The 25,663-nt window shown below is 41.7% G+C and overlaps 1 protein-coding gene across 2 annotated transcripts in view; it reads right to left on the bottom strand.

Annotated features, from left to right (window-relative positions):
* The window catches only part of map3k1 (mitogen-activated protein kinase kinase kinase 1, E3 ubiquitin protein ligase), a 126,367-nt gene that overhangs the window by 11,602 nt on the left and 89,102 nt on the right, over nt 1-25,663 (bottom strand). For both annotated transcript variants that reach the window (XM_060823370.1, XM_060823395.1), the window contains exons 11-14: nt 24,496-24,617; nt 17,794-17,885; nt 15,454-15,652; nt 4,693-6,028 (exon numbers count right to left, since the gene is read on the bottom strand). In XM_060823370.1, the coding sequence (XP_060679353.1) occupies nt 4,693-6,028; nt 15,454-15,652; nt 17,794-17,885; nt 24,496-24,617 (1,749 nt within the window). The remainder of the gene's footprint in view (nt 1-4,692; nt 6,029-15,453; nt 15,653-17,793; nt 17,886-24,495; nt 24,618-25,663) is intronic.

Here is a 25,663-nt window from a genome sequence, read left to right as displayed (position 1 = left end):
TTTTACTTTGTATTCAAGAATCTTCAAAAACATTTAAGTGAATGTTTTTGAAGACAGGCAGAAGTATTTAGAGAGAAAATTATGGATCATGAGCCTACAACAGCTACTTCTGTAGCCATGAACGATGGGACTCGAGGACAGTTGGAAAACCCAAGAGAAGTCATAGAGATGTATAGCACGGAAACAGATCCTTCGGTCCAACTCGTCCACGCCGACCAGATATCCCAACCCAACCTAGTCTCACCTGCCATCACCCGGCCCATATCACTCCAAACTTCCTAATCATATACCCATCCAAATACCTCTTAAAATGTTGCAATTGTACCAGCCTCCACCACATCCTCTGGCAGCTCATTCCATACACGTACCATCCTCTGCGTGAACAAGTTGCCTCTTAGGTCTCTTTTATATCTTTCCCCTCTCACCCTAAACTTATGCCCTCTAGTTCTGGACTCCCCGACCCCAGGGAAAAGGCTTTGCCTATTTATCCTATCCATGCCCCTCAGAATTTTGTAAACCTCTATAAGGTCACCCTCAGCCTTCGACGCTCAAGAGAAAACAGTCCCAGCCTGTTCAGCCTCCCCCTGTAGCTCGGATCCTCCAAACCTGGCAACATCTTTGTAAATCTTTTCTGAACCCTTTCAAGTTTCACAACATTTTTCCGATAGGAACGAGACCAGAATTGCAGGCAATATTCCAAGAGTGGCCTAACCAATGTCCTGTACAGCCGCAACATGACCTCCCAAATTCCTATACTCAATACTCTGACCAAAAAAGGAAAGCATACTGAACACCTTCTTCACTATCCTATCTACCAGCGACTCCACTTTCAAGGAGCTATGAATCTGCACTCCAAGGTCTCTTTGTTCAGCAACACTCCCTAGGACCTTACCATTAAGTGTGTACATCATGCTAAGATTTGCTTTCCCAAAATGCAGGACCTCGCATTTATCTAAATTAAACTCCATCTGCCACTTCTCAGCCCATTGGCCCATCTGGTCAAGATCCTGTGGTAATTGGAGGTAACCTTCTTTGCTGTCCACTACACCTCCAATTTTGGTGTCATCTGCAAACTAACTTACTAACTATCTCTTATGCTCACATCCAAATCATTTATTTAAAGACAAAACGTAGAGGGCCTAGCACCAATGCTGTGGCACTCCACTGGTCACAGGCCTCCAGTTTGAAAAACAACCCTCCACCACCACCCTCTGTCTTCTACCTTTGAGCCAGTTCTGTATCCAAATTTTTAGTTCTCCCTGTATTCCACGGGATCTAACCCTGCTAATCAGTCTCCCATGGGGAACCTTGTCGAACACCTTACTGAAGTCCATATAGATCACATCTACTGCTCTGTTCTCACCAATCTTCTTTGTTACTTCTTCAAAAGACCAAACAAGTTTGTGAGACATGATTTCCCACGCACAAAGCCATGTTGACTATCCCAAATCAGTCCTTGCCTTTCCAAGTACATGTACGTCCTGTCCCTCAGGATTCCCTCCAACAACTTGCCCACCACTGACGTGAAGCTCACTGGTCTATAGATCCCTGGCTTGTCCAAGCCACCCTTCTTAAACAGTGGCACCACGTTTGCCAACCTCCAGTCTTCCCACACCTCACCTGTGACTATCGATGATACAAATATCTCAGCAAGAGGCCCAGCAATCACTTCTCTAGCTTCCCATAGAGTTCTCGGGTACACCTGATCAGGTCCTGGGGATTTAGCCACCTTTAACCGTTTCAAGACATCCAGCACTACCTCCTCTGTAATCTGGACATTTTGCAAGATATCACCATCTATTTCCCTACTGTCTATATCTTCCATATCCTTTTCCACAGTAAATACTGATGCAAAATATTCATTTAGTAACTCCCCCATTTTCTGTGGCTCCACAAAGAGGCCACCTTGCTGATTTTTTATTTTCTCCCTAGTTACCCTTTTGTCCTTAACATATTTGTAAAATCTCTTTGGATTCTCCTTAATTCTATTTGCCAAAGCTACCTCATGTCCCCGTTTTGCCCTCCAGATTTCCCTCTTAACTATACTCCTACTTTCTTTATACTCTAAGGATTCACTTGATCTATCCTGTCTGTACCTGACATATGCTTCCTTCTTTTTCTTAACCAGACCCTCAATTTCTTTTGTCATCCAGCATTCCCTATACCTACCAGCCTTCCCTTTCACCCTGATAGGAATATACTTTCTCTGGATTCTTGTTATCTCATTTCTGAAGGTTTCCCATTTTCCAGCCGTCCCTTTACCTGCGAACATCTGCCTCCAATCAGCTTTTTAAAGTTCTTGCCTAATACCTTCAAAATTGGCTTTTCTCTAATTTAGAACTTCAACTTTTATATCTGGTCTATCCTTTTCCATCACGATTTTAAAACGAATAGAATTATGGTCACTGGCCCCAAAGTGTTCCCCCAGTGACACCTCAGTCACCTGCCCTCAAAAGAACAAAATTGCAAGAGGAAAGGTTATTGCACGAGAGAGAGGAATACCAGTTCAGTGGGTTTTAACAGTGGTGTGAGATTTTTCATGTCTTCTGACTGCACGTGATCGGAATCCCTTTCTTCCCTAGTAATTGACTGGTCATGTCTGTCTAAATGCATTTTAAATATTGCTATTGTAGCTGTTTCTACCACCTCCCTGGCAATGCATTCCAAACTCCAAATACCGTGTGTTAAAAAAAAGCTTTCCTCCTCTCACCTTAAACCTATGCCCCCTGGTATTTGAGATTCCCACCCTGTCCAGGCCTCAATTTCATATATTTCTATGCTTTCAAGGAGAATAAATGATAAATGCTCTAAAGAAATTAGAATTAGATTTGTGTATACAACTAAAGAGTATAGTCCCCTCACATCACATCTGAGTGACATGCATCGAATGGATATGGAGTTGGGTTAATGAGAAAAAAAACTTCACGCATAAACCTTCAGATTTGGGATAAAGGGTTGCCTACCTGTACTAACAGTGAAAGTAGTCCAGGGAAGATTCACTAAGTTCCACCTGTACTTATTGGAGTTCAGAAGAATGAGAGGTGACTTTATTGAAGCAAAGTTCTTCAGGGACTTGACAGGGGAGACACAGAAAACTTGCTCTCCCTTGTTGGAGAGTCTAGGTCCAGAGGGCATAATCTCGGTCTCTTCAGGACAGAGATAAGGAGGAATTCCTATTCTCGGAGTGAATCTGTGGAATTATTTCCCACACGGGGTTGTGGAGATTGGAATAAGTAAATTCAAGACTAAGAGGCATATTCTTAATCGTTAAAGGAATCAAACATTCTGGGGATAAAAGCCAAGAATGTGGAGTTGAGGATTATCAGACCAGCCATGATCTGATAAAATGGTGGAGCACGCTGCACAGCCTACTTCTACTCCCATGTTTTTTGGTCTAACTTTAATGCAAAACAGTGTGCAACAGACTAATCATTTTCATTCAGTATATTCAGGAGACCTATATTTAACAATGCATTATAATCACTTGTATACTTAAATATTTAATTTATATTAATGAATTTCCAACTTTCCCCTTCATTCCCCAAAGGCATATAACGCTGCACCTCCTTCATCCTCACTGTCTGAGATCCAAATTCATCAAGGTGAAGCAGCTATTTACTTGTGGTTCTTTGAATCAAGTCTACTACATGCACATCTCTCCTACATTGGGAAGACTAAATACTGATTGTCCAATCACTCTGTGGAAGGTCACCATTAAGTGTACAAGAATTATCCTAACTTTCTAGTTGCCTGCTGCATCGGGCTCGCTTGCTAATATTTCTGTCTTAGTTGTGCCATAGAGCACCAGCAGTGCCCAGTGCAAGCTGGGGGAGCAGCATCTCATTTTCTGTTTTACAATCTTCAGGGCTCAACAATGCTTTCAACAACTTCAAAGCACAAACTTTGACCTCCACTGATGATCTGCTGAGGCTTTCCAGTGCTATTTTTATTTTGTACGTTCTTATTTACCTCGTTTGTAAAACATCATTTGTCCCTTATATGAGCATTAACATTTTTTAAGCATTTGTGGAAGAAAACAACAAACAGGCCATATTCCCCAATTAGCTCAGAATAGCATCCCACTTCAGAGGAGTTTTATTTTTGCATCTCAAAAGATGCAGTTTATGTGGGCTCATTGCTGAGTTTCTTTGTGGAAATTTGGCAAAATATTGATTTTTTTTCTCAAATGTTCTTTAGAATGGTATATACAGATCATAGAAATAGTAAATATACCATGCAAGTAAACTTAAACAAAATTTCCAGATTTTGTGAATTAAATGTAATTTCCATCTGTTGTCATAGTGGAATTTGAACTTATCATTTCAGTACACAGCCCTGAACCTCTCGAAAGCTAATCACTACATATCTGCCCTGTGCAAGTTGCACTTGGTGAGAGCTGACATGGACAAAGTGTGCAAAATGGTCACTTTCTGTGCCGTAAGCAATGATTCTGTACAAGTAGGTTTCTCTCAAATACTCTTGGGGGTGGGGGTAGAAGCATTAAAAAGGTCACGTAAGCAGCCTCTCATTACGTTAAATAATAGAAACTTTCCAAATGGATTTCAACAGCATATGCCACCCATCTTTTCACTTTGCAAAGACTGCCATGCATGAGTAGACTGAAATATATGTATTTCTTCAGACAAGGATGGGAAGTAGGAAGATATTTTTGGAGGAATGAAAAACACTTACATCCAACTGAATGAGAATGACATCCTCTCCATTCTGAACCTGCAGCTGAGGAATAGCAGGTAGTGCATCCTGGGATGCTGACATAGCTAAGACAACAGCTAATGCTTCCTCCTCCTCTGCTTCCATTTTCTCTTTGCACTTCTGATTCTGATTAACATCATCATTGTAGGTACAGTCAGTCTCTGTCCTCTCCGGAGAGAGCACAGCAACTTCAGATTTAAATGTAACAGTACTATCACATGTAGGCATTGATGCTTCAAGCAGATCTTCCATACTAGAATTCAGTTCTGCTGAAGTATCGAGGCGACAAGTATCCTCCACAGGAGTGAATACAGTTTCATCACTTGGAATAACTGGATTGCTACCACAATGGTCACTGAGCTCAAGATCTTTTAGTTCAAGCATCATACAGCTTCTGCTCAAGTCACCTGTAAACTTCCCAATTTCATTCAGGCATGGCCGCGATGGTTTTGGTCTGTGGATCTGACTGGATGCAGGAGGCCGTGCCTGAGTGAAAACTGGAGACAGCTTTTCAGTCTCTTTACCTCCAGTGACATCTTTAGAACAGTTGTTTTGAATCTGAAGAGAAAACTTTCGTTGTGCTTTTGGGGAAGCCATTGCAAATTTGCTAGGAACAAAACCCTGAGGTCGTAGTTTGGAACCATCATTAGCCGTTTGTCCAGCTAAAGGATTTGATGATGAGGAGGAGGGCGAGGATGAAGGTGATGACAGGGAAGGCAAAAATGGGAAGGAAAGCTGGGAATGATTTAATGATGTCATTGATGAACATGAACTGACACACTGACTCAGTGGCCTGGGACGTGCTTGAATGGCTGTCTTTGGTTGTTCACAGGGTACTGTGGTCGCAAGTCTTGTGGAGGAAATATCTTGCACTGTCTCTCCCTTCTCATCTGCTCCAACACAAGATTTAGTATCATGATCAGGACTTAACGTACTTTTTTGTGATCTTCCAGATAACTTCACAGTGTTCACTGGGGAATTGTTTTCTGTAGTAGATGGTGAATTCTGCGGAACTGAAAGCTCTATGAAATTATCAGGTCTTTCATCCACAGTTTGTTCATCCTCTATCGCTGACTGAATGGCATCAAGAATGTCCATTTCCTCTGCTATAGCAATCAAACGCCGACGCATACGCATGTAATGGGTTGAGCTGGTTACACTCAGCATGTGTATAAGTTTCACAAAAACATGAGGAACTCTTGCAACCATGCGGGCAGCACTGAGGAAGACTCTCCGGGACATTTTCCCAACCATTGAATGGGAGTTGTCAATAGACTGCAGTGCAAAATTCAAAAGTGACAGTAGCTTCTTGTATCTAGAAAACAAACCAGAATATCATAAGTAGTTTTTAACAATCCACATGAGAGCTAAATGTGGAGAGAAGCTTCTAAGTCATATTTTAAATATGTAATGTTCAAACTTTGAAAATGGGTAAGAAAACCTCCTCTGCATTAGAAATCGAGTGCTGTTCTAAAAACTTTCAGAGTAAAATCCACTTGGAAGGCATTTCTGTTAGGATGACAGCAAAACCTGCACCCACATCACTCCCCTCACCTCCATCCAAGGCCCAAAGGGATCCTTCCACAATAGTCAGAAATTCCCCTGTACCTCTACTAATGTCATCCACGCCATCCGTTACACCCAATGTGGTCTCCTCTACATCTGGGAGACAGGACACCTTCTTGTGGTCATTTCAGAGAACATCTCTGGGACACCCACACCCGCCAACCCCATTGCCCCATGGCTGAACACTTCAAATCCCCCTCCCACTCAGTCAAGGACATGCAGATCCTGGGCCTCCTCCACCGCCAAACCATCACCCGACGCCTGGAGGAGGAACACGTCATTCCACCTTGGAGCCTGCAACCACATGGGATAAATGTTGTTTCAACAGCATCCTAATTTCCCCTCCCCCAATACTACCCCAGTCCCAAGCCTCCCATCAGCACTGCTGTTTCGACCCGTCCATCACCTTCTCCCTTAACTTCATCCACCTATCGCTTTCCAAGCTACTTCCCCCAACCCTGCCTCCCCCATTTATCTCTCAGCACCGACAGACAAGCCTCATTCCTGATGAAGGACTTATGCCCGAAACATTGATTCACCTGCTCCTCGGATGCTGCCTGACCTGCTGTGCATTTCCAGCACTGCACACAACTCCGATTTCCAGCATCTGCAGTCCTCACTTTCTCCTGAGACTTCCTTAATCCTTGCACCAGGGAGACAACAAAACGTTCTGCAGAAATATCCGTCTGTGCTCCTGACTAGAGTCCCTTAACACAATCGATCACATGGAACCCGATGTACCCCTCATTACATGAGAGCCAGTCTTGATACTAGAAACTTGGCTGTTCATGCTACATTCCCCTAAAAGTCCATCATCTCCCACATTTATCACACCCCCTTGTTTTTGTAAATTCCTCACTGCCTCTAACTGTCGCTCCAACCAATTCATTCAATCTGACAGGATTTGCAACCAATGACATTTATTGCAGATATAATCCTCAGTAACCCTTAATTTCTCCTAAAACTCCCACATCTGACAAGAGGAGCATATCACTGTACTATAGGCTATTTTGCTCCTTCCAATCTACAGACCCAGAAAACAGCATCTTATTGCTCTACAAAACACTGCTCCAGGCTAATATTTATGGCTTATAGTTTGAAGTTTTAATCAAGAGACAGATCCCAAAAAAAAAACAAATAACCCACTCTACTCATTATTGTAGATTTACAGCAAGGCTATACTTAAAACTATTCACCTCTGTTTCCATGCTGTGACCTCTCCCAAACAGGTTCCTCCAAGATCAGTTGTGAATGTCGCTGTTTGTTAAGTTTCCCTAGTCACACTCCAATGTCCAGCGGTACATGATTTCAAACAGCAAAGGCAGTAACTGGGCAGATTCACTGTTGTGTCAGTTAGCAGTGTGGGTTTCTTTCTCTCTCCCTTATAGACCATGTGTTGCTGCCTTTGTCTGTCTTTCTCCCTGTTATAAGTGCTGTTTTGATTTTTTTCTTCAAAAGTTCCAAAAGTATTCCAACAATATAAAACAGTAATTGCTGCTCCTGGAATTCTAAGAAATCACCTCCAATACCTAAGATACCTGAAAAAAAGCAGCTATTGGGAGGAAAATAAATTCAAGTAGTTTTTCATCTCAAACTCTTAACTGCAAATCTTATGAGAATGAAGAGCCAAAAATTGGGCAGTAGGAGTTATCATCGGCTGGCCCAATCACTCCCTGAAGTATACTTTTTATCTCCATGTCCCAGGTCAAAAATCAATCCCCGGCCCAATCTTTATTAGTCCCAGTATAGACTAAACCTTTGCTCTCCATTAGAAAGGGGCAAAGACTTGAGTTCATCAACACGCAACTGATTTAGTTAACCATTGCCAGGTATAGCTGGACCACATTAAGTTTCAATACATTCTGGATTAGTGGTGCTGGAAGAGCACAGCAGTTCAGGCAGCATCCAAGGTGCAGCGAAATCGACGCTTCAGGAAGGGCTTTTGCCCAAAACGTCGATTTCGCTGCACCTTGGATGCTGCCTGAACTGCTGTGCTCTTCCAGCACCACTAATCCAGAATCTGGTTTCTAGCATCTGCAGTCATTGTTTTTATCTTTTATTTTTAATAGGCTTCACTCTCCTTTGATGTCCAAGAGGATTAGGGAGATTTGAATGACTTTAGTAAAGACGACCCTGGTACATTTTCTCGCCACTATTTCACAGCTCCTTAACCCAGTGTCAGTGTGCTCTACTTTAAGAGTTAGAAAACCTCAAATCTCTGTTCCCATGATAGGACTACCTATTCAACTACAGTACAACCTTGATTATTTGAACAACACAGGTGGAGTGTATTTTGTTCAGATAAGCGAATGTTCGGATAACACAGTTGACCTCAGCATCGGGACATTCAGATCTTGTTTGGATAATCGATATTCCGATAATGGAGGTTGTCCTGTACTTTGCTCATTAATGCTACCTCTCCCCAAATGCCATCCAAACTGTACTCCACCATCCTAGCTTGTTCAATGTCATTCAAATCTCTCCATTCACTCCCCTGTTCCCAGCTTTACTCAGCAGGTCCATCTCGTTTCATTTAAATGCACATACACAGATGCCAGAAGTGGCTGCCAGTTCCTACAGTCTATTGCAGCAAACTCCAGGCCCCCATCCCTTTATCCACCACGGATCCCTACTCTTCTATCTTGCAACTGTTAGAATCCCAACAAAACAAGAGTCCATTATTAAGTGCGAATGTGGTCATATTTAAAGTAATGAATAACATTCACTAAATTTGACTGTGGTGTTAGGATTTCTCCCATGCTGACCCTGAAGTACATCATCCAATGGAAATTACCTTCTATTTGCATACTAATACTACTACCTCCACTTGTCTCTGCTGCAAGACTGCTTGTTAAACACAGTCTTGGATGAATCCGTTTCATCAAGCTAAACAATGGAAACACCAAAGTCATCAATTTCACATTCAGTCTGCTCATGCTGTCATAGAGTCATAGAGATGTACAGCATGGAAACAGACCCTTCGGTCCAACCCGTCCATGCCGACCAGATATCCCAACCCAATCTAGTCCCACCTGCCAGCACCAGGCCCATATCCCTCCAAACCCTTCCTATTCATATACCCATCCAAATGCCTCTTAAATGTTGCAATTGTACCAGCCTCTACCACATCCTCTGGCAGCTCATTCCATACACGTACACCCTCTGCGTGAAAAAATTGCCCCTTAGGTCTCTTATATATTTTTCCCCTCTCACCCTAAACCTATACCCTCTAGTTCTGGACTCCCTGGCCCTAGGGAAAAAAACTTTGCCTATTTATCCTATCCATGCCCCTCAGAATTTTGTAAACCTCTATAAGGTCACCCTCAGCCTCCGACGCTCCAGGGTAAAACAGTCCCAGCCGGTTCAGCCTCTCCCTGTAGCTCAGATCCTCCAACTGTGGCAACATCCTTGTAAATCTTTTCTGAACCCTTTCAAGTTTCACAACATCTTTCTGATAGAAAGGAGACCAGAATTGCACGCAATATTCCAACAATGGCCTAACCAATGTCCCATGCAGCCACAACATGACCTCCCAACTCCTGTACTCAACACCCTGACCAACAAATGAAAACATACCAAACATCATCTTCACTATCCTATCTACCTGTGACTCCACTTTCAAGGAGCTATGAACCTGCACTCCACTCCCTAGGACCTTACCATTAAATGTATAAGTCCTGCTAAGATTTGCTTTCCCAAAATGCAGCACCTCGCATTTATCTGAATTAAACTCCATCTGCCACCTCTCAGCCCACTGGCCCATCTGGTCCAGATCCTCTTGTAATTTGAGATAACCCTCTTCGCTGTCCACTACACCTCCAATTTTGGTGTCATCTGCAAACTTACTAACTGTACCTCTTATGCTCACTTATGTAAATGACAAAAAGTAGAGGGCCAGCACCGATCCTTGTGGCACTCCATTGGTCACAGGCCTCCAGTCTGAAAAACAACCCTCCACCACCACCCTCTGTCTTCTACCTTTGAGCCAGGTCTGTATCCAAATGGCTAGTTCTCCCTGTATTCCATGGGATCTAACCCTGCTAATCAGTCTCCCATGGGGAACCTTGTCGAACACCTTACTGAAGTCCATATAGATCACATCTATTGCTCTGCTCTCATCAATCTTCTTTGTTACTTGTTCAAAAGACCCAATCAAGTGTGTGAGACATGATTTCCCACGCACAAAGCCATGTTGACGATCCCAAATCAGTCCTTGCCTTTCCAAATACATGTACATCCTGTCCCTCAGGATTCCCTCCAACAACTTGCCCACCACCGACGTCAGGCTCACCAGTCAATAGATCCCTGGCTTGTCTTTACCACCCTTCTTAAACAGTGGCACCACATTTGCCAACCTCCAGTCTTCCCGCACCTCACCTGCGACTATCGATGATACAAATATCTCAGCAAGAGGCCCAGCAATCACTTCTCTAGCTTCCTACAGAGTTCTCAGGTACACCTGATCTGGGGATTTATCCATCTTTAACCGTTTCAAGACATCAAGCACTTCCTTCTCTGTAATCTGAGACACTTTGCAAGATATCACCATCTATTTCCCTACAGTCTATATCTTCCATATCCTTTTCCATAATAAATACTGATGCAAAATATTCATTTAGTATGTCCCCCATTTTCTGTGGCTCCACGCAGAGGGCACCTTGCTGATCTTTTGAGGGGCCCTATTCTCTCTCTAGTTACCCTTTTGTCCTTAATAGATTTGTAAAACCCCTTTGGATTCTCCTTAATTCTATTTGCCAAAGCTATCTCATGTCCTTGTTTTGTCCCCCTGATTTCCCTCTTAAGTATACACCTACTTTCTTTATAGTCTTCTACGGATTCATTCGGTCTATCCTGTCTGTACCTGACATATGCTTCCTTCTTTTTCTTAACCAGACCCTCAATTTCTTTATTCATCCAGTATTCCCTATACCTACCAGCCTTCTCTTTCACCCTGACAGGAATATACTTTCTCTGAATTCTTGCTATCTCATTTCTGAAGTCTTCCCATTTTCCAGCTATCCCTTTACCTGCGAACATCTGCCTCCAACCAGCTTTTGAAAGTTCTTGCCTAATACTGTCAAAATTGGCCTTTCTCCAATTTAGAACTTCAACTTTTAGATCTGGTCTATCCTTTTCCATCAATATTTTAAAACAAATAGAATTATGGTCGCTGGCCCCAAAGTGCTCCCCCACTGACCTCAGTCACTGCCCTGCCTTATTTCCCAAGAGTAGGTCAAGTTTTTCACCTTCTCTAGTAGGTACATCCACATACTGAATCAGAAAATTGTCTTGTACACACTTAACAAATTCCTCTCCACCTAAACCTTTAACACTATGGCAGTCCCAGTCGATGTTTGGAAAGTTAAAATCTCCTACCATAACTACCCTATTATTTTTACAGATAGCTGAAATCTCCTTACAAGTTTGTTTCTCAATTTCCCTCTGACTATGTTGGGGGGGGGGGGGGGGCTCTATAATACAATCCCAATAAGGTGATCATCGTTTTCTTATTTCTCAGTTCCACCTAAATAACTTCCCTGAATGTCCTCCTTAAGCACAGCTGTAATGCTATCCCTCATCAAAAATGCCACTCCCCCTCCTCTCATGCCTCCCTTTCTATCCTTCCTGTAGCATTTGTATCCTGGAACATTAAACTACCAGTCCGGCCCATCCCTGAGCCAGGTTTCTGTAATTGCTATGATATCCCAGTCCCATGTTATTAACCATGCCCGGAGTTCATCTGCCTTCCCTGTTCGGCTCCTTGCATTGAAATAAATGCAGTTTAATTTATTAGTCCTACCTTGTCCCTGCCTGCCCTGACTGTTTGACTCACTTCTGTTCTCAACTGTACCAGTCTCAGATCGATCTCTTACCTCACTATCTCCCTGGGTCCCAACCCCCCCATCTTACTCATTTAAATCCTCCCAAGCAGTTCCAGCAAATTTCCCTGCCAGTATATTAGCCCCCTTCCAATTTAGGTGCAATCCGTCCTTCTTGTACAGGTCACTTCTACCCCAAGAGATTCCAATGATCCAAAAATGTGAATCTTTCTCCCATACACCAGCTCCTCAGCCATGCATTCATCTGCTCTATCCTCCTATTCCTGCCCTCGCTAGCTCGTAGCATTGGGATTAATCCAGATATTACTACCCTTGAGGACCTCCTTTTTAAAATTTCTGCCTAACTCTCTGTAATCTCCCTTCAGAATCTCAGTCTTTTCCCTTCCAATGTCGTTGGTTCCAATGTGGACAATGACCTCCTGCTGGCCCCTCTCCACCGTGAGAACATTCTGCACCGTCTGAGACATCCTTGATCCTGGCACCAGGGAAACAACACACCATTCTGCTTTTTCTCTGCTGGTCACAAACGTCTGTCTGTACCTCTGACTACAGCATCCCCTAACACAACTGATCTCTTGGAAGCCGACGTACCCCTCGTTGACCCCTAATTTGGGTCAGTTTCAGATGAGAGCATTCCAGTGCTCTACCTACTGCCCTCCCATATCTCAAATATAAAATTATCAAAAACACTGCTACTGGAATCTTATCCTGCACAGATTCATTCACCAATCCTGATCCTCACTAACTTACATTGTTAACTGGGCTGGTGACTTACTAACTTACAAGCCCAGTGCACCTGTGCTTCAAATTTAAAGTTTTTATCCTGTATGTTTAAATCACTCCACACCCTCACCCATCTAGTCTTCTCCAGTACTGCTATCCAATGAAATTTAGAGTTTCTCAGATTCTGGTTTTATGCATTTCCAACTACTCACTCCCAAATCCAAACTATTACACTGGCACCTACCTCAGCCCCAAACTTCAGTTTTTCTTGACATACCATGGGGGATACGTTCCAAGACCTACTGCAAAAGCCCAAAATCGCAGATAGGTGTGAACCCATTCATTTAAAACGGGAAAGTTAGTTTCCTGGCAGTCCCCTGGTTCCAGAAGGTTCACTACACAGGGGAACCTCGATTGTCCGAATATGATGGGTGGACACTATTTCGTTCGGATAATCAATTGTCCGATTAAATGCCTTTCCTCTGGGGCTTGGAGTTTTTAAAAGTCTGTTCCCTGCTCAGGAGACTGCAGCAGCATACAGCACTCGAGGCCCTGCCCCACCCCCCAACACCATCCCCTGCTCCCGAAACCATGCTCTGTCCCCCAAGCCCCACCCCCAAAACCTACCTCCACACACCCCCCCCCCTCCCGGCCCCACCCCCAAAACATCCCCCCTGCCCTGCAACACTGCCCCCCGCAAACCCCGGCACGACCCCCAAAACATCCCCGTCCAACACTGTCCCCGCTCCCCTCCCCCCCCATCCCAGGGCAGCCGGACTGGACACCAACAAGACTGCGTTGCTGCCTTTGTGGGGCAAGTCTCCAAATAGCGCGCGCACGGGCACACACACACACAAACTTTTTGACAGGTTCCACCTCTGCTCTGTACTGGACAATGTTGGTCAGATTATCTGGGGAAGGGGGCAGGGTGTGGCTTTAGGGTACACTCCGCTGCAGAACACCAGGGAAAGTGTGGGGAGAGAGAGGACGGGAGGTCAGTCATTTGAAGATGGTGCCTGTTTAACCCCTGTAAACAAAAGACGTAATCACAGTTAGAAACACATTTTGTTTCTAATGTAATGTTTCTATCGGGACCTCGCGATCTCCTTCGGATATTCGGTATTCGGATAATCAAGGTTCCACTGTAATATGCTCAGGCCACAGTAGACCACAGGTAACTGAAACCGCCAAAATAAGATTCTGTGGATACAGCGGTCGACCTGTCAAACTCCTTCAATGTCAATTTTTTTTCTACTATACCTCAATCACACTGGAATAATTTTCCAAAGTAAAAGATTCCAACAAGAATCCAAGTTGTTGTACAGTAAAGTTGGATTCTTAAATAGCAGCCAGTACTCCTCACAGGAACCTCTACAACTATTACGGTTCAAGGATCTGCCATGTTTGCATCCTTTGACCTGGGTTATCCACTTCAAAGTCAAAATTGCAGGATGTGGTTGAAATGCCCACATCAAACATTATGCAACTTGTGGTGACAATTTTTTTTTAAATTGCACTTACTTTTCCACATTACACCATAGCATTTCAATGTTGCTAGGTCTAGTTAGCTTCAAATTTCTTTCAGCATGCATTTCAGAGAAAAACTTTGTTAATGCTTTGGTGCTATGCCAATTCATCCATTTCTATGGAAACCACTTGCATTTTGTGAGAACTAATACTTTTTTAAAAGCTGTATCTTTAATGGCAGCTACTGTGCATTTGAGATACTAATTTATCACATTGGAGAGTAGTTCTCAGCTGTCAAAAACTTGTTAAAAAGGACTAGATCACAGTTTCTTGCTCAAGCCCCCAATTAAATACGAAGTGTCAATACACCTAATACCAACCTTTCAACCAAAAACTATTATTGTGGACTGATATTCAGCTCACAGGAATGCCTCATGTTTTCTTACAGGGTAGCTAGTTATAATTCCTCAGAATTATAAATGTTGGCAGTTACACTTAAAATCAGCAAAATTCATGTTCAACACTACTGAAAATTATCTCCCTATGTGATGAACTCAAAACTTATACACATTTATAAAACAAACAAAATAATGATACGTTGCTTAGTTGAGTAGAATCCAGGGGCAGCTGTGAAAACATTTAAGATCCAAGACGGCAGTCAAATAGGACTCCTGAGCCAGATCTCGTCTGCTCCATCTATTTCACTTATTTATTTTCATGATTTTTTGTTCTTCCTCCTTAATTCTCATCCTCAGACAGTAATGGCAACGCCTGAGGTGAGAAGGTCCAGCCCGATGGTGAAGTTGGTGGAGGGGCCCGATACCAAGCGGCAGTCAGGCCCGGCTCAGAGTGGTGCCAGCGCAGACTCATCTGTTCAGACTTCTCTGCTCAGGGGGACGATCATTCTGAACTTTATACTTTCTTATTCTTCTAATTTATTCCTAAGATTTTGTACCTAGATACCTTTTGCACCTAAGATGGTATCATAAGCAGTGACTTTGTAAACTTTTCACTGTACTTGTGAGTATGTGACAAATATTCTTCTAATTTTAAAACTTAAACAGCTTAAAATTATCAAAATATGAAATGTATAATGATACATTGCTACCAAGCTGTGTAGGCAATGAGGAGGAAATACCTTTACCTTTCTAGCACAAGTTCTGTTTGAACAACTGGATCCTCACTATTGGAAACAATGTGAGGGTAGAATTCGGCTGGAAATTCCAGTAAAAGTCTATCGATGAGACACAGACGACCAAGCAAAGCCTGCCAATTAGTAGATTCTGTTGAGGTGCCTAGTATACAGCTTAAGACATAGTCAACACCTCCAACTCCAATGGATGCTGCAGGGAGGAAGAAACAAGTGTAATATTTAGGATTGAATTTTATACTAAGACCTCTACAGAATATTAACCTATGCTTGCTAGATGAAGTAGTTAAGGATATTACAAATCAGTACAATTAATAGAAAAAACCACCACACAACAGCATTGACTACAATAGCATGAAAAATGTCAGTTCTCATTCACGTCTCTCCATTACATTTGCTAATTAGCAATAGTAGATAACTCGACCATCTGAACTTGATAAAACCAATGACTGCAGATGCTGGAAACCAGACTCTGAATTGTGGTGCTGGAAAAGCACAGCAGTTCAGGCAGCATCCAAGGAGCAGTAAAATCAACTTTTTGGGCAAAAGCCCTTCATCAGGAAATGAAGGGCTTTTGCCCAAAACGTCGATTTTACTGTTCCTCCGATGTTGCCTGACCTGCTGTGCTTTTCCAGTATCGCTAATCCAGACCATCTGAATTTGTTTCAACATTCAAGTTCAATCATAGATGATCGATACTTCACTTCCATTTACTTGTCTTTAATCAATTTCACTTGATATTATACCTAATAATAATCTAAATGATCGTAATCTCAAAACTTTCAACTGAACCCTATCATCTTCTGTGGACAAAGAGAGCTCCAAATTTCTATGACCAATAATGCGAGTAAGTGCTCAACTTAATTCCTAAATGGTTCAACTCTAATTTTAAGATTGTGTCCCTTGCTCTAGATTTTCCATACCAGAAAACAAACCATCTAATCCTTTCAAAGTTTAAACACCTCAATTAAGTCAACACTCACTCCTCCAAATTAAAAACAAGGTTACTATCCTCATAACTCTTGAAGCCACAGTGTATTGCAATTAATATTTTACTTTACTCCTCCAAGGCTTATACTTTTTTTAAAAAGAAAGTGTGGAAACAGGCCCTTTGGCCCAACTAGTCCACACCGACCCACCGAAGAGTAACCCACCCAGACCCATTCCCCTGACGAACGTACCTAGCTCTATGGGCTATTTAGCATTACCAATTCACCTAGCCTTCACATCTTTGGACTGTGGGAGGAAACCCACGCAGTCACAGGGAGAATGTGCAAACTCCACACAGACAGTCGCCCGAAGCTGGAATCAAACCCGGGTTCCTGGCGCTGTGAGGCAGCAGTGCTAACCACTGAGCCATCGTGCTACCAGTATGTCAGAAGCATGACTTTGCATTCTAAAAACAAAAGCAAAATGCAATTTGCCATTTGGATTGTTTTTTTCATCTGTGCATACATGGTTTTCAAAATCGCATTTTAATACCATACTTGTTAATTATTTGCTATTAGGAAAAATAATCCAATTAATCTCATTGGATCCAAGTGGATGCCCGCACAGCTGCCAATCCTGAACTCCACTTGCTAGTCTTGCCGAATCATTCAACTTAAGTCCTTTTATAAATTCTCAATGGTGCCTACACAGATCATTATGACTTCTAACCCATCATCACTTTCAATATAAGCAGACTTCTGGTGATAACTAATCATTACCATCATGTCAGTCAGGGTACATTACCATTATTCCTCCTGACTTCTACCTTCCAACAAATTATTAAGCCAGAACATAACGACACATTCAAAACTACAGCCTTTTAGTTTTCATAAAAATTTCTGATGTGAATCTTGTCAGAGTGGAGGTTCATTTGGACAATATCCTAACACTTCCCTGACCACCAGATTGGTTTAATTTTCCCAGGGTTTCACCAGATTCAGAGATGACCCTTTTCCTGACAATTCCAGTGCTCATTCAGTTCCTGATGACAGTTTACCATTAGTCATCGAGAGGCTACTGGAATTGAAGGTCTGCAGTTTCCAAGCAATTCCTTTCTCATAACAGTGAGATTTTCACACCTAGTCTATTTGGGATTACGTGTGTTGGTTTATAATTTTCTCAAATATATGATATGTGGGAATGTCACTATAATAGGAGAAAGGAGTTACCTGGAAACTACAGACCTCAGATGGCAGTTTTCTTTCCCAAAGGACATAAATGAATGAGATGCATCGAACAGGCAAAACAGGCAGCTTGAAAGAAATGAATTTTCTTAACAAGACACTTACATAAAAAGTGCAGCATAAAATACACAAGTAAATATTAATACCAACTATATCTTGCCTGATTTAAGAATTTCTCTGCTCACAGCAAGCTCTCCTGACTGGCCTTTGCACAATTCCAACAGTGTCGAAACAGAAAGTTGGCTTGTACGACTGAAAAATCAAATGCATAAAAAAAAGGATAAATGAAGTTGTATGTATAATATTGTTTTTTCTCCTAACATTATCACATTATTATTTAATACTTGCGTAGTTTACATTAAAAGCACCTTGGAATAATTCAGTGCTTTAGAAAACAAAAGAAAAAAAAAGTGAGCTCTTGCCAAGCAACGGATTGCCCCATGATGGAAAAGAGGGGAGAAAAAAAAACTTATTGTAGAAAGAGAAACATCCATAAGTTTTTAGGAAGTGCATAATTTCTTTGGAGATAGTAAAGAAAAGCAGGTTATTTACAGGAAAAAGGTCTGTAGGTACAGCAGTGTATTTGAGTTGTCTCCAAATTAGTCAGGGCAGATTAAAAGTTACTTTGAATGGCATAGATCCAAAACAAGAAGGCTTTGAAGTTGTCTGAGAGGAAGACATTCTACGAGGCACATTTAAAGAATACATTTTAAAAGGACAAGTCAGTTGTTAGTTTTGCACACACAGACATTAACTAAAAAGATGCAGAAGCTTGCTTGAAAGAAAGCAAGTACAACCATGCCAACCAAATAGGAACTTTAAAACAGAAGATAAGCCTTCAGAGAGGTCTGATCATCTGTAATTTTGCAGAGGGTATAAAGGATATAAATTCAGCCCCCAAGCTGGGGTGGTGTCTCACATGCTGTGTGCTACAGCAGTCTCCTGAACGGGGAGCAGACTTTAACAACCCCACCACCCAGAGGAAAGGCATTTAATCGATTATCCGAACAAAATAACGCACGCCCATCTCGTTCGGATAATCAAGGTTCCCCTGTACTCCAACTGTGGTCTGACCAGAACCTTCTATACCCTCAGCAGTATTTCTCTGCTGTTGTATTTTAATCCTCTTGAAATTAATGCTAACATTGCCTTTGCCTTTCTAACAGCCAACTGAACTTGCATACTAACCTTAAGATAGTCCTGTACTTCAGATTTCCAAAGACCTTCCTAATTTAGAAGACAGGAAGAATAGAGGCGCAAACTATCAAAGTGCATAACCTCACTCTTTCCCACACTGTATTCCATATTCCACTTTTTGCCCACTCTCCTAGCTTGTCCCAATCCTTCAGCAGTCTCCCCACTTCTGCAACACCAACTGTTCCTTTGTCCAGATTGTTAAAACGTATAATATGAATAGTTGTGGTCCCAACACTGACACCTGCAGAACACCCTGAAAAACACTCCTTTATTCCCACGATCTGCCTTCTTCCAGTCAGCTAATCCTCTGAACATGCCATTTCTTCGCCCCTATCACAGACTCCAAACTTATTTTGCAACTTACCTATCAAAGGCTTTCTGGAAATCCAAATAGATTGTCCACTTGCTCCCCTTTGTCTAACTTAGCCTTCCTTCCTTAAGTATTTCAAACAGATTTGTCAGACATGACCTCCCTTTCACAAAGCTATACTGACTCAGCTCTACGTTACCATGCGCTTCTGAGTACTCTGCAATCTCATCCTTAATAATGGACTTGAAAATCTTACCAGGGACAAAGGCCAGGATAACTGGCCCATAGTTTCCTGCATTTTCCCTCCATCTTCTTAAACAAGGAGGTTACATTAGCCATTTTCCTGTCCTTTGAGATACACCCTTCTTCCAAAGGTTCTTGAAAAATCACTACTAATGCTTCTATAATCAGCTCAGTGATCTCCTTCAGAACGGGCATGTTAGGTGCATTAGGCAGGGGTAAATATAGGGAATGGGTCTGGGTGGGATACTCTTTGGAGGTCGGTGTGACCTTGTTGGGCCAAGAGGCCTGTTTCCACACTGTAGGGAATCTAATCTAATCTCCACTTTGGGTGTAGTCTATTTGGTCTAGGTGATTTATCCGCCTTCAGAATTTTCAGCTCCCCTAGCACCTTCTCCTTCATCATCACGGCTACTACTCTCATCTCTGCCCCAACTCTTTTGAAGTTCCAGTATTGTGTTCATGCCTTCCACTGTGAAAACTGATGCATTGTATCTATTCAGATCCTCTATTTCTTTGTTCCCCATTACTTCTTCTCCAGCCCATTTTCTAGTGCTCCAATGTCAATTCTGGCCTCTCCCTTACCTTTTAGATACTGAAAAACTTCTTGCGATCATCTTTTATATTACTAACTAGCTTACCCTCATTTTATCTTCTATCCCCTTATTGCCTTTATAGTTAAACTCTGCAGGTTTTTAAAGGTTTCCTAATCTTCACCATATTGTATGCTTTTTCTTTTGCTTTTATGCTGTCCCTGACATCCCTTGTTAGCCATGGTTGCCTCACCCTCAGCCTAGGAGGTTTCATCTTTCCTGCTAGACTCCCCTTCCAATCAACTTTGACCAGCTCCTCCCTTATATTTTTAGTTACCTTTACTCGATTGTAATAGTTAAATCTGATTCCAGCTTAAGCTCTGTACAGAGTGCTTCATTACACCTCACCAAATCTAGACTTTCCCATTGCCAGTGGGCTCTACCACAAGTTGCTCCAAAAAGAAAAAAGTCTTGGCATTCTACAAATTCTTGAGATCCACTACCAAATCGATTAGTAGAGTCCATATCGATTCCCCCATGATTACTGTACTAGCGCCTTGCTTACATACTTTTTCTATATCCTAATTAATTTTCTTCCCCACATACTAACTACTGCTAGGGGACACATACATATCTTCCGTGAGAGTCATTTTCTTTTGCACTTCTTCAACTCTACTCACACAGATTCTACACCTTTCAACTCTACCACTTTGTGCTGCAGATTTAGTTTTATTTCTAATTAACAACCCTCTGCCCATTTGCCTGTCCTTTCAATAGAATAAGCATCCTTGGATATTTCGTTCTCACACCTGATCCCCTTGTGCTACATCTCTGTTATACCCATTATTCTGTGCTACAAGTACATTTACCATGTTCTACAGGCCACTGCTTTGATTACCACCTCCCACTACCCCCCCCCATAGTTGTCTCCTTATCTACGAGGTGCGAAGTTGGATTCATGACCCTTTCCATACTCTGTTTGATCACTTGTTCTGGAAACTTTAACTTCTGCTGAGTTCTGTTCACCATATCCCCTCCTGCATTAACTTTTTTCATAATTTTCTGTGCGACTGAATCTACTTACACTATGTCATTTAAATCCCTAGCCACAATCCTGGTCATGAGATTTGCCAGCTCTCTGGTCCCAGAGTGATTCAGGTGGAACCCATCCCATTGAACAGCTCCATCTTTCCCAGTACTAATGCCAGTGTCCCATGAATTTGAATCTTTTTCTTCCATACCGATCTTCTAGCCACATTTACCTCTTTAATTTAGTTGATTCCATGCCTATATAGGAGAAAGTGAGGACTGCAGATGTTGGAGATCAAAGCTTAAAATGTGTTGCTGGAAAAACAGAGCAGGTCAGGCAGCATCCAAGGAGGAGAATCGACGTTTCGGGCATGAGCCCTTCATGTCCAAAACGTCGATTCTCCTGCTCCTTGGATGCTGCCTGACCTGCTGCACTTTTCCAACAACACATTTTCAGCCCATGCCTATATACTTGTGGGTCAGATAGTTATCTAAATGATTACTCACAAAGTCTGAAACGGGATATAGATAGGTTGGAGTGAACAGCTGAATAGACTGGAGCTGTTTTCCCTGGAGTGTCAGAGGCTGAGGGGTGACCTTATAGAGATTTAGAAGGTCTTGAGGGGCATGGATAGGGTAAATAGGCAAAGTATTTTTCCTGGGGTGGGTGAGACCAGAACTAGAGGACTAAAGGAAATAAAATTTAAAGGGCCCTAAAGGACAACCTTTTCACACAGAGGGTAGTGTATGTATGGAATGAGCTTCCAGAGGATGTGGTGGAGGCTGGTACAATTACAACATCTAAAAGACATGGGTATATTAATAGGAAGGGTTTAGAGGGTATAGACCAAGTGTTAGCAAATGAGACTAGATTAGTCTAGAATATCGGATCAGCATGGACAAGTTGGACCAAAAGGTCTGTTTCCATGCTGTACATCTCTCTGACTCAAGTGAGTGGGCAAGGGTCTGGCAGATGGGAGTACAATGTTGGTAAATGCAAGATCATCCATTTTTGTAGGAATAACAGCAAAATAGATTACATAAAATGGTAAAAGTTGCAGCATTTTGCTGTGTAGAGACACCTGGGTGTCCTTGTGCATGAATCACAAAGTTGGTTTGCAGGTAATTAAGGCAGGAAATGGAATATTGTCCTTCCTTGCCAAATGGACAGAATTTAAAAAACAGGGAGGTTAGGCTACAGCTGTATCGGGTGCTGGAGAGGCCACACCTGGTAGTACTGTGTAGAGTTTTGGTCTCCTTACTTGAGAAAGGATTGATGGCACTGGAGTGGATGCAGAGTAGGTTCATTAGCTCGATTCTGGAGTTGAGATGGTTGGTTTATGAGAAGAGATTGAGTAAACTGGGATCATACTCACTGAATTTAGAAGAACATGTGGGGATCTCACAGAAATATATAAAATTATGAAGAGAATAGATAAGAAAGAAGCAAGGGGGTCATTTCCACTTGAAGTGAAACCAGAACTAGGGGACATAGCTTCAAAATAAGGGGGAGCAGTCTTAGGACTGAGTGAGGAGCAACTTCTCCCAAAGGATTGTCAGTCTGTGCAATCCCCTGCCCAGCAAAACAAATGAAGCTACCTCACTGAATGGTTTTAAGGCAAAGATAGACTGAGCTTTGAACAGTAAAGGAATCAAGGGTTATGATGAGCAGATGGGCAAGTGGAGTGAGTCTATGAAAAACATTCAGCCATGATTGAATGGTGGAGCAGGCTCGAAGGGTCAGATGGCCTACTCCTGCTCCTATTTCTTAGGTTACGACGTGTTTATTCTCCTTTTCATTTTAATCCCTAGTTACTTATATTCTGTCACCAGAACCTCTTTCCACCTGTATTGTGAACCATGATAACTGGATCTTTCCCCTGCCACTCCCAAGTTCCTCTGCAGCCTAGAGGAGATATCTGGAACCCTGACACCAGGCAGGCAATACAGCCTTTGGGACTCCCGACCCTGGCCACAGAGAAGTGTGTTTATTGCCCTGCCTGTACTATCCCGGATTACAACAACATTTCTCTTCGGCCCACTCTCCTTGAATAACTCCCTGTGCCACAATACTAAGATCAGTTTGCACATTCTCCCTAAAGTTCCCACTCTCATCAACATAGGAGACAAGAATCTAAACACTATTTGATAAATCTTGGCCTGAGGCTCCTTCAGCACTGCCTTCCGACCCCTTCCCTTGGTAGTCACACCCTCCTGTCCCTACCAGAGACCAAATTTAAGATTAATTAATTTAAGGGATGTAACTGTCTCCTGAAACATATCATCCTGACTATCATAGTAGACAAATTTCAAAAATAAAGGTCTACCAATACAAGCAAAACATGTGGATGCTAAAGATCTGAAATAAAAGAGACAGGGTGTGGAGAAACTCAACAGATCTGGTCACATCCTTGGACACAGAACCAAAACGTTAAGATAGAGTTTGATAGGACTTTGTTAGAGCATTTTGAAAAGGAATCACAGCAGACTCGAAACAATAATTAGGAAAGGTACAGGTGACTTCAACATTGTTGCACTCAGGTAAATTTTGATTATTTAAAACACAGAACAGAATTAAGAAATAAAATCAGAGGAGAAAATTAGGAAAATTTTCATTTTAGAAAATTACCAATACTGTCTGAAAGGTTAACGCTAAAGATAGCACCTAGGAAATCAATGCTTTCCTTATGTGTTGTTACTATATATTTATGATGATAGAATCTCTGCAGTGTGGAAACAGACCATTCAGCCCATTGAGTCCACGCCAACTCTCCAAAGAGCATCTCACACAGACCCAATCCTATCCCTGTAACCCTGCATTTTCCATGGCTAATCCAACTAACTTGCACATCTTTCGACTGTGTGTGGGGGTGGGGGTAAGAAGAGAGAAAGAGAGCACCGGAGCACCCAGAGGAAACCCAAGACGACATGGGGAAAACGTCCACACAGTTGCCAGAGGCTAGAATTGAACCTGGGTCCCTGGCACCGAGGCAGCAGTGCTAACCACTGAGCCACTGTTTAATGGAAACAAAATTGAGAATGCTGAAGAATTTGATATTCTACTCGAGAGTTTCAACACAAATATAGATGGCAATATTACGTGACTACATCGCCTAAGGTAATTAGATATAATGAAATAAGGACTTGCCCAAAAATTAAAATGAGACCCGAGAAAAATTTATTCAAATCCAATAAAACCATGCTCAATTTGCCCCATTTTACAGGATCTTTCGTCTAGCATAAATGCAATGAACCAGTTCATTATAAAGCACTCCAAAGATAATGTATGCTTATTGTCAAATGCAGCCAAATTCTCCAAACGAATGTATTTACTTCCCCGACCTTATAAGTAGCTACTAGTAATTAAAACATTGTAATCAATGTTTAGTTCATGGGCTTCCATTAACAAGTTCAACTGCTTAATGATCTCTTATTAAAAGGATATTTAATCTGCGATTCAGAATTAAATATAAATATCAAATATAGATGTCTGCACTGTATATCAAATACGTCTGAATTTTAAAACTGCCATTTTTGTTCAAAATTCAGTTACCTGTTAGCATCTGCACATTTGACCAATATAGTTTCAACTACTGGCCTGAGAAGTCGTTGAAGTCGTGACCTCTCTGCTACTGCATGACAAGGTGTGTACACCAACATGGCTCGTAAGGTTTTCTAATAAGAAATGGGAAATAAATGTATTAACATGAAAAATGTATCTAAGTATAAATAAACAGCAACAACCTGTTCAGTGGGGATATTTTTCAAAAATAGTTGGTTAAGGTTTGTTACTATGTTACTGAATAATCTTAAAGAAATATCCAAAAGAAATGCGATAAATACTGGCCTAACTCATTTGTTTTGAAAAATATTTTACTGTTCAATTCTGTTTCCTAAAAATTCTGTATATACATTTGCAAAATGATAAGTGAATATCTATCAATGTAAATTTAATTAAAATCTATGTTGATGCAAAAAACTGATCAATTATTTTTTGGCACGAGAATCATGTTCACCTCATTAATATAATGTTTACAAAATCCAAAACTACAATACTTCAAATTCATGTCACCATTACACCCTTTTCCCCCCCTCAGTTTAAGACAGCTGTATTAGAAACAAACCTTTGAACACTCAAGTACTACTTTTGTCTATCAAGGAATTAGCATTGATACAATAAGCTTATCTGACAAAGATGTAAAACACTGAATAACCAGGTTGACTTATCAGCAAAACACGGCAGCTAGAACTTTAGCACTGATGCCCCAATTTCCTTGCATTACCAATAGCAACAGATGGCACAAGTGCTTAAAATCAAATGGACAGTTATGTAGTCCAACACCAACCATATCAATTACATGCAACACACCATTTAATAAAGTAGAATGGGTAATGTTACAGTAAAGGAAATACATATTCCATCTTCGGTTCTATGGTGATAGATCAAAAGAAGGCCAAACCATTTAAAACTGAGAAACAGAAGTCAGGCTGATGCAAAACTAAAAAAAAATCAGTTCAGATACATCCATCGAGTGTCTGAATTAGGCAGCAAAACTAGTATTTAGTTTCGGTATTGCTTAAATGTCTACAGATGGAATGTAAATAGGCAAATATTTTCTCCAAATTGATTGGCACATTATCAATTGAAAAGCACTGTCACAATATTGGCACAGATTCAAATTTTAATCAGAGCTGCAAATTTTTATACAGAACTGCAAATA

The sequence above is a fragment of the Hemiscyllium ocellatum genome, chromosome 1, assembly GCF_020745735.1.
Source record: "Hemiscyllium ocellatum isolate sHemOce1 chromosome 1, sHemOce1.pat.X.cur, whole genome shotgun sequence".
Classification (NCBI taxonomy): domain Eukaryota; kingdom Metazoa; phylum Chordata; class Chondrichthyes; order Orectolobiformes; family Hemiscylliidae; genus Hemiscyllium; species Hemiscyllium ocellatum.
The sequence above is the reverse complement of the archived record's forward strand: the minus strand, read 5'-3'. Positions and strand labels throughout refer to the sequence as shown.